Raw genomic sequence first — 10155 nt, 5'->3', positions numbered from 1 at the left:
AACCACATTATTAATTATTATGTTGCAACCAGATTATCAATTAATATTACATAATTATATATTAACGTTATGTTTTATAGGCCTATATATCTGTCTGGACAATATTTGCCTGAACTGATCTAATTCTATGAATACAGTGCTGCTAATCAATAACACATTAGTCTTACAATAAAACATTGATAAACTGTACATTTATTGTGCATCCTTCAATAGACAGTCATACTTACAAATACACTTGTATGGAGCCAATATAAAAAGTAATACTATAATGGTTGTGGAGACAATGTTTAGACTAGGCCTTCATATGATGCACTGCACACAAAGGATATTGAAGCAATGTCCCTTACTGAAGGGAATTACATTAGAAATGTAATCTATTTCAAAACTGAACAAGAAACAAATCTTGTCAAATGTACACATTAACCACTTTCTCATGCAGCACTGGCATACATTATATGTAGTAGGACTAATGAAACATCATGACATTCGAATCCAAGTTATAAACATGTCACTTACACTGCAATAAAACCAGTGTGTTTTGTCTTAAATTGTCCACTAGGTGACAGGGTAGGATAAAAATATTCTTTACAAAACACCATTTAGTGGTAACTTAACACTGAAAACGTTCACTGTTTATCTGACTAGCCTATGCATGCACATTTATCATCTGAATGCGCATACAAGTGTCTCTAAAGAGTGGAAGAACAACCATCATAGAGGTGGTGTACAATGAATCTACTCATTTAAAAATCTGTTCCCTTATAACCAAAGGCCACCCATCAAAAACCTCTCCAAGCTATGGGTTGTTTTATTCAGATGGCATGCTTCATGTCATCACCACTGAGTCAATGTGTTCGGTTGCGAGGTAATCCTGATTTGCATCTTTTCCATGCTTCTTTTTCTTCTTCTTCTTCTTCTTCTCTGCTGATGAAACCAGTTCATGGGAGATTGATACAGGATCAGGATTAATCTGTGGTAAAGGCAGACAGTCTGACGTCGCCTCTGACATCTCCCCGGTCTGTCTTCCATCTGTGTGCTTCGGGGCAACTGATTCCTTGTTAGATTTTCTATTTATTTTCTTCTTCTTCTGTGACTCTGTTTCTGTGTATTGGGTCATAGAACTCTGGGTTGTTTCAATTAGCATTGCAGTGTTATCATTTCTTTTTTTCTTCTTCTTCTTCTTCTTCTGTGACTCTGTTTCTGTGTATTGGGTCATAGAACTCTGAGTCGTTTCAATTAGCATTGCAGTGTTATCATTTATTTTCTTCTTCTTCTTCTTCTGTGACTCTGTTTCTGTGTATTGGGTCATAGAACTCTGAGTCGTTTCAATTAGCATTGCAGTGTTATCATTTATTTTCTTCTTCTTCTGTGACTCTGTTTCTGTGTATTGGGTCATAGAACTCTGAGTCGTTTCAATTAATATTGCAGTGTAATCATTATCTTGATGTCCTACCGCTGGTACTTCGTAATCAGTGGATTTCCGCCTCTTTGTCTTTTTCCTCTTTCTCTCTGAGGATATAAAGGCACTTTCAGCTTCAAGTCTCACTTCAGTTGTATCTATCTCTTTTTTCTCTTCTGGTCTAGAATTTTTTACAGTTGCGCTCATCCTCTGAGATATTTTAGTTGCATCATTTTTCAGTCTTCGCTCAGGATCATGTTTGGTGAGGGAATTCTTATTTTTCCTCTGAGAAACTGTGTCATCTGGAGTCAAAGCAGACCTCTCACACCCCTCCAAAGATATGCCAATACTCTCTTTTTCCAGTGGAGCTGCTGTATCCTTGTGTATGACAGAACAAGTGTCTTTAGACCCATCTCGCTTTTTCTTCTTTATCTTTCTTGGGCTAGTGATCTCATCTGTTTCAGGTGGTATGCTGTCCTTTTGATGTCTCTCCTCTGTGCTCAAAGGAGTTACTAAATCCCTATCTTTCTTTCGCTTTTTTCTTGGTGGCACAGTGTCATTGGATTCAGACACAGTACTCTTGAGGGTGATATGGAATTTTTGAATATTATCCTCTTGTAGTTGAACAACGGCGCCATCGTCAGTTGAAGATTTCCTCCTCTTCTTCTTTTTCCTCTTCTTCTCCGTGACCTTGTCTTCAGACCTCTCATGGCTCACAACATTCTCTTTGGGTCTGGCCTCAGAATCTTCATGAATGTCAGAATTCTGTTTCTTATCTCGTTTGCGTTTTTTCTTCTCCAGTGTATCGATTTGACCAGATTGAGATAAAGTACTTGTAGTCAGAGGAATTTCAGTATAATTTCCCACCATTTCATTGCTGCAGGAATCCCCATCTTTCTTTGCCTTTTTCTTTTTCCTAAAATAAATTGTGCCGTCACTCTGTGCCAAAGAATTGTCTATTGGTGCCATGGTTTTATGCTTCTTTCTCTGGGCTACCAATTTAGTAAGTTGGACTATAGAGCACTCAATTGTTTTCTGTCTTATATCAGTAGCATTTACCTGTAGGTTTGTGACAGTATCTTCAGGGAGGGTTGAAATGTTTGTTCCCTTTTGTGGTCCTATTACCTCATCTAACTGTGATTCCAAACTCAAATTCAGAAAATGTCCTTTTTCTGGTCCTTCCTCCAGGATGGCATGTGCTGTGGAATTCTTATACTTTTTCTTCATTTTCTTCAGTTCTATGTCTTCGGTCTGAACTATAGCACCACCTCCAGCATGGGATGATAGCTTGGGGTTCTCTTCCAGTTTTAGGCCTATATCTGTATCAGCATGGCATGGTGAATCCCTCCTCCTCTCCTTTTTTCTCTTCTTTTTCTGTGGCATAATCATTTCACCAGACGTGGAAACAGAATGCTCTGCCTTGTTATCCTGGGTTCTCTCAGTAGCCTCTCCTCCCTGTATGGGGCTTGTACTCACACAGGTGACTAGTTCCTGATAATCTGGAGCCTCTTGGCATGGAGGCTGCACAACTCGGTCCTCTATACTTTCATCATCTCCTCCCTCTATTTTCCTGTTCTTTTTCTTCCTCTTCTTTCCCTTCTGTTCATAATCTCCCCCAACATCAACATTTGTACAGTCATTTGTGAGCTCTGGTTCTGTTGAAGGGGGGTTGTGACCTTTAGTTCCAGGATCAGCCTCTGTTTCTCTTGTCTGGTTCTGATGGTCACGATCAGGGCTCTGCTCAGTCACACTGGGGGTCATGGCTCTGCCCACTTGGGTCCTCTCCAAACAGCTTCCTTCACTTTCCTGCACTTCATTAATAGGTGAACTCGTTATGGCCACTGCCTGGCCTATTCTAGTCCCCTCTACTTCCTCACTGACAAATCCGATATTCAGCATTGTCTTCCATTCTGTCAATGAAATGTCCATGTTGTCGTTCTCTTCCTGTCCATCTGTATTGTCAGCTAAATGTATCCCAGGTTCTTGTGTTTCATTGCGGACCAAACTCCTACCAGATGAACATCTCCTAACGCAACTCATTGACTCTGGGTTAGTCTCTTTTTCTGCCATGTTACATTTCTCAGGTAAGATTCGCCGTGAACCAGCAAAACTCCGCTTTGATGGTGTGTCTTTAATCATTTTGGAAACCAAGGAAAGAGTTTGTTTAACATGAGGGAGGTGTTGTGTTTTCTTTGTGCTCCGTTTCTTTGTCTTGGCGGTGGAGTCTTTGCTTACTGATGTGGAGTCTTTGGTGAAGTATTTGCTTACAGATGAAAACTTTCTGCATTGCTTTTCAGCTTCAGATGATGGATGACACCAAGTTTGCCTATTTTTATTTTTCAGAAATGGCATTAAAAGTGTATTTTCCTGTAAGAAAGAAATGTTTTGATAAATGTACTGCCAGACTTGAAATAGCAAATCATTGACTCATGATGCAATGAGAAAAAGAGCCTAGATAAAATGTAAGATTATTTGATCATACTCACCACCACTCTGATGTCATCATCACTACCTTCAGATTCCACCTCCTGTCTGTAGGTCCATTGAAAAAAAAACAGCATTATACACCTCAGAAATATACAATCATTATAAAGAAGCTCAAAGGAAGAAATGTGTTCTGCCCCGTTTCATAGCTCAAATCTACATTAAGAGCACTGACCATCTCCCGCAATTACAACCTTTTCTTATTTAAAAATTTAGAGCTGTAGAAAACTTACTCTGACAGTGGAGACAGTTCACCTTCCTCATCCAGATATCTGTTTGGTAAAGCTGAGGCTAAAGTCGCTTTTCCTTTAGAGAACTTCTTCAGTGTTTTGACGCATCTAAAAAAGCCTCCAATTGCCTTACTCTATTGGAAACAAAAGGGATTAAATGTCAGTGAGACTGAGAAGACATTTAGAAGCATATGACACATTAGTTACCCATGAATACATTAGGCCTATATATGATCCAAATGATAAGTATCAGAAGCTGGACTTTGTTTTATTTTATGACAGATCTTTTTTTACAATACGAATTTGACTCAAGAAGTGCTGCCTACTTACCGAGAAGGTCACACTCTTTAATAGTGGTAGGTGTGTGTTTCTGTAAGTCCTCTCTCGACTAGATAGGGGTTTACTTCTGTAAACGCTCCCCAGGAAGGGAAAGGAGTACTTTTTCAGGCCATGCTTCTCTGCTTTCCTCTTGTGATGTTTCATTGCATGTGAGACCTGCTGCTTCCTTTGGGGAGTGGCAGGTCCATCTTCCTCCCCGCTCTCCTCCTCTGATTCTATGGTACATGTGAACTCTGACCTCTCCTTTGAGTGACATCTTCTCACAGACCTCACCACCTCAGACACTGGCACTTGAGTTATGAACAGGCTGTCCCCTGAATCCCTACTGATATATGTGTGAGAAAAGGCAAAGACAAGCATTGCAATGTTCACACTTTTGGTTGTGTTAATTGCAATGTTAATTCAAATACATTTTTCTTGACATTGTTGTAATAAGCTAGCTATAGGAATATATTCTTAATGCTTCACACATTTATGTAGAAGCATTGCTGAGGGCACTGCACTGACTTTTAACCAATTTATCTGGGTTCATCTTTCCATGTGTGCTTACCTGTCTGCTGAAGACTCAGTGCCATGGTCTGTGACGGGATGGGATAACACATATTTCTGCCCACTGAGAGCAGCCTCGAAATAATGTGAGATTGTTTTGACGATATCAGGATCGGGGTTCTCCAGAATGAGCTGGGATGAATTATCTTCTGCTGCTTCATAAACGCCTTCTGAGTTCAACAGAGTGCGTGTATTATTATTTTCAACTCGTCGAGCTTGCAGGTCCCTGACAGAAGCCATGAGGTACAAAAAGAGGTACACCTTGTATCTATTCTACCTGTACACAGCACACGCGGTCATGTTTGGACAAATTCACACAGTCAACCAGGAAGTGAGACGAGCAGACGTCGTTACGTAACGTCAGAGAATATTTGTGGGCCAACCAAGGTTTTTCTAGGAGTTCTTAATTGACTTTGCGCTGCACGGCTCGTGGACACTAGCACGCGGTGCCGCGCGGTGAAACACCACTTCCCATTCATTATTGAGGCTTGTGAAAGCGGTGAGAAGCAGATTGGGCGGGGGTCCGTTGGGCGGCGCGAACTTGACGTGAAAGACGATGAAAAATACCAGCATTTCCCAACGTTTTATGCAGATCACCAACGCGACCATTGGGCGATGACCAATCTGTGATCTTCAGTCGCTCGAGGCTTGTGATTCCTACAGGATACAGAATGGCAGACGTCTGCAAGACTGAACTGTTGCTATTACATGTCCCAAAATTGAAGGAATTGTGTGACGTAAAACATATTTAGGAAATTGCGACTTAGTGTATGCATGGATTTGCTGAACACTTGGTTTTAACCGATATTGAACTGTCTGTCTGATTCAAATCTTCCTTTCCTCCTCTTGCCACTACAGTGTTGCAGCGAGGGCTGAAGAACAATTTTGCTGACAGACCTCACTCAAGACCCGTTTATTCTAGAATACCATGCTATTTTTTGAGGAGAGTGATCAGATTTTTTTACATCAGCTCTTTTTTAGAGGTGATCTGATTGGTCAAAACACCAATTATTGAAAAAAATATCGGAATTGGGCTGCCTGTTCAAATGCAGCCAAAGAGAGCATTACCATTTCTTGTCTTTCTGGTGCCATCCTGTGCATAGCCAAGGGAGTTCTCAGCCTGCCCACTCAACTCCAACGACGATGTGAACAAGTGGCCGAAACACTTTGAGGTACGCGCACCTCTCATCTGCAGACCATGAGTATAGACTTAATCTATTGTTCCTAACTGGACTTTTGTTTGCTATCTGCACTTTTTACTGACTGGCTTTTTATTGTCTATCCAGGGTTTGGACCTACGTGTGGAGCACACTCACTGCTTCAGCTGGTGGCCACTACTACATAGACACCACTCCTGACACCGTGGAATACCTGGGATACTTCATGCCTGCCGAGTTCGTCTACTGCATCGACCGACCCAAGGACACCCACGATGTGGGGAGAGACTGAAACATATGACACTTGACAGTCAAATCAATGTTAGAAAGTCTTACCTTTTGATCTTGATTATCTTACTGAATCAATAGTTGATGATTGTCTACAATATATCTTACATTATGCTTGATCAAAAGGCCTTTGCTTTGATGGTTTTACAACAAAGACCAAATTGTTTTAGTAAAGACAATACTGTGGACCTTAAACTAAAAGTTTTGAACAATAACTCAGAAACATTTCAAGAATCGTTTGATAAAAATGCTTTTGATTCAAATAATTCTAACATTTCATTATGTTGTACTTTTGGGAATTAACTACCCATCCATAATTTCTACGATAAAACAGCATCCGTGCTTTTCTTGTTATTATTTTCCCATTTTCTCAAATCAAATCGAAGTTTATTGGACGCGTACACAGTTTAGCAGATGTTATAGTGGGTGAAGCAAAATGCTTGTCTTACTCTTAACAGTGCATACAAATATATATAAAACATTTTTGATAATTTATGTTACTGTCTTCACTACAACGACAAATACTTAAATAAATACTTAAATAAATGTAATTTTGTCCTTAAAACATTTAATAGAAATACTGTAGAATTACATTACTTCCTATGGAGGACTGTGCCAAATGGGGAGTACCAATATGGCCGACCGGTGGCTTCAATGCCTCCCAATGGCCATACATAGCATCCGCAATCAGGGTTTGTAGACATCATTGGTTTCAACCCTCGGCCTTCGACAGGGGTTTAGTAAAACCATTTAACAGATGGAAAAAAGAATGAGGCTTTAATACATTTGAAAATGGACTCCTATGGGCTCAGGGTCCAATCACAATCTATTGATTAGTCTATGCCGCCATCTACTATGCGGGATGGAAAGAGGATTCCCCAAAACCTGAACTGCCAAAATACTGCCAAAAAATAAATAAATCAAACAACTTCTATTAAAGAAATTCATTAAACAGATCTGATCCCTACACAGGCTCAAGGGGAGCCTGGAAGGGCGGCTCTTCCGGCGCCAGTATCCCTTGCAAGTCTTTCAATGTAAAATCCTTGAGTCCCAAAAACGTTTCTGCTGCAGCCACAATAATCTAGTCTAGTTTCTTCTACTTTTTTTTTTAGACTTGTGCTGTACAGTTTATAACTGTGGCAATGAACGCAACAAAATCCATATTTTTAACACACAGGGTATCTTTTGTCTGGCAGAAAACATTTACTACAGGCTGTGGTGCGTCCACTACCATCTCTTCACTAGCATCACTGTTTTCTCAATTCTTTTAAACGCCTCCGCATAGGAGATTCGATTGACTGCTCTAACTTTTGCCACCTCAATTTCCTTCACCCTTACAGGGCACTCCAGGAACTCAGGATCATGTTCCCCACCACAATTCCAACACCGTCGTCCTTCAACACACCGTTCTTCAATATACTCTGTTCGTCTGCACACACTGAAACATGGCCAAATCCTTTTTCAACACACCGTTCTTCAATATACTCTGTTCGTCTGCACACACTGAAACATGGCCAAATCCTTTTTCAACACACCGTTCTTCAATATACTCTGTTCGTCTGCACACACTGAAACATGGCCAAATCCTTTTTCAACACACCGTTCTTCAATATACTCTGTTCGTCTGCACACACTGAAACATGGCCAAATCCTTTTTCAACACACCGTTCTTCAATATACTCTGTTCGTCTGCACACACTGAAACATGGCCAAATCCTTTTTCAACACACCGTTCTTCAATATACTCTGTTCGTCTGCACACACTGAAACATGGCCAAATCCTTTTTCAACACACCGTTCTTCAATATACTCTGTTCGTCTGCACACACTGAAACATGGCCAAATCCTTTTTCAACACACCGTTCTTCAATATACTCTGTTCGTCTGCACACACTGAAACATGGCCAAATCCTTTACAATTCTTACACTGCAGTGGTTTGGGGACGGAAGCTCTTACAGCGTATCTTACATAATCAAGCTTCACATGCATAGGTATTTGCTCTTTATCAAAAAACAACAGGACCGACAGACTTTCTTCTTTCTCTCCATTCACCCAGCGTGTCAGACACCGGGCACCAACCACACCAGGAATTATCTTCAGGTATTCAACCGGAACATCCGTCGTCACCCCTGAGATGACTCCTTTGACAGGTGCTCTACCCCGAAGTTCAAAACACAAAACTTCTGCTGTCCAGATTATTTTAAGGCCCACTGCAATCTTCCTCTGCTCTTCAGAAATACAATCAATCAGAATAAGACCACTCCTGGTCACTTTGATAGACTCCACTTTTCCAAGCGCATACTTCACAATTTTTGATAACCTCAAACGGGTTTCCCACATACGCATCCTTACTCAACAAATGCATCCCAACAAGAAGCGATTAATTATCATTTACACACGTATCCTTCACTCCAATTTTAGACAATTTCCTTTTTGTTCCAGTTTTTGATATTACTGTTGTCCATTCAGAACATTCGTCTTCACCAAATTTACTCAACGCGCTGCTTAATTCAAACTCAGCATCCACTTCCGCCATCTTCCTCAGCTTTCTTCCCAACGCATCTGACAGGCACGATCAACTGTGGGACCTTATATAGACAGGTGTGTGCCTTTCCAAATCATGTCCAATCATTTGAATTTACCATAGGTGGACTCCAATCAAGTTGTAAAAACATCTCAAGGATGGTCAATGGAAACAGGATGCACCTGAGCTCAATTTCGAGTCTCATAGCAAAGGGTCTGAATACTTACGTAAATAAAGTATTTCTGTTTTTTATTTTTAATACATTTGCAAAAATTTCTAAAAACCTGTTTTCACTTTGTTATTATCAGGTATTGTGTGTAGATTGATCAGGAACATGTTTTATTTAATCAATTTTAGAATAAGGCTGTAATGCAACACAATGTGGAAAAAGTCAAGAGGTCTGAATACTTTCCGAATGTACTGTAGTTCTGTAGTTTTGATTAGATTTGATTTGATTTAACCATGTTTCAGTTTGTTTACAAACATTGCAGTAAAACAAGGTGTAGTGGGCTGAAGTGGAGCGGGTCGAGAGATTGAAGTTCCTCTGTGTCCCCATCCCTAAAGAATTATCATGGTCCACACACACCAACACAGTCGTGAAGAAGGCACGACAATACCTCTTCCCCCTGAAGGGGGCTGAAAAGATTTGACATGGGCCCTCAGATCCTTAAAAAGTTCTACAGCTGTACCATTGAGAGCATCTTGACCGGCTGCATCCCCGCTTGGTATGGCAACTGCTTGGCATCCGACTGCAAGGCGCTATAGAGGGTAGTGCTTACGTCCCAGTACATCACTGGGGCCGAGCTCCCTGCCATACAGGACCTCTATTCCAGCTGGTGTCAGAGGAAGGCCCTAAAAAGTCTGTTCTCTCTGCTACCGCACGGCAAGCGGTACCGATGCAGCAAGTCTGGAACCAAAAGGACCCTGAAAAACTTCTACCACCAAGCCATAAGACTGCTAAATAGTTAGTGAAATAGTTAACCAAATAGCTACCCGCACTATCTGCATTGACCCTGTTTGCACTAACTCTTGACTCATCACATACGCTGCTGCTACTGTTTATTATCTATACAGTTGCCTAGTCACTTTACCCTTACATATATGTACATAATCTACCTCAATTACCTTGTACCCATGCACATTGACTCTGTACTGGTACCCCGGGTATATAGCCAAGTTATTGC

General features: G+C 40.8%; 1 protein-coding gene and 1 long non-coding RNA gene across 3 annotated transcripts; one reads left to right on the top strand and one right to left on the bottom strand.

Annotated features, from left to right (window-relative positions):
- Positions 1-174: 174 nt before the first annotated feature.
- Positions 175-5362, bottom strand: LOC139537464 (enolase-phosphatase E1-like). Of its 2 annotated transcripts, none has more exons than XM_071338776.1 (5): positions 5003-5362; positions 4444-4774; positions 4117-4247; positions 3886-3931; positions 175-3766 (listed from the first exon to the last, which is right to left on the bottom strand). In XM_071338776.1, exons 1-5 carry the CDS (start codon positions 5239-5241, stop codon positions 827-829), a joined length of 3687 nt encoding a protein of 1228 aa, XP_071194877.1. In that variant the 5' UTR covers positions 5242-5362; the 3' UTR covers positions 175-826. The 2 variants fall into 2 exon arrangements, with proteins under 2 accessions (XP_071194877.1, XP_071194876.1); XM_071338775.1 differs by having other exon boundaries at positions 4444-4777; positions 5003-5361.
- A 41-nt stretch (positions 5363-5403) lies between these two features.
- LOC139537467 (uncharacterized) lies at positions 5404-6992 on the top strand. The gene is made up of 2 exons (XR_011667544.1): positions 5404-6173; positions 6288-6992. It is a non-coding gene; the product is annotated as an uncharacterized lncRNA (long non-coding RNA).
- Positions 6993-10155: the final 3163 nt, after the last annotated feature.

The sequence above is a fragment of the Salvelinus alpinus genome, chromosome 13 (assembly GCF_045679555.1).
Source record: "Salvelinus alpinus chromosome 13, SLU_Salpinus.1, whole genome shotgun sequence".
NCBI classification, from domain to species: Eukaryota; Metazoa; Chordata; class Actinopteri; order Salmoniformes; family Salmonidae; genus Salvelinus; species Salvelinus alpinus.
The sequence above is the reverse complement of the archived record's forward strand: the minus strand, read 5'-3'. Positions and strand labels throughout refer to the sequence as shown.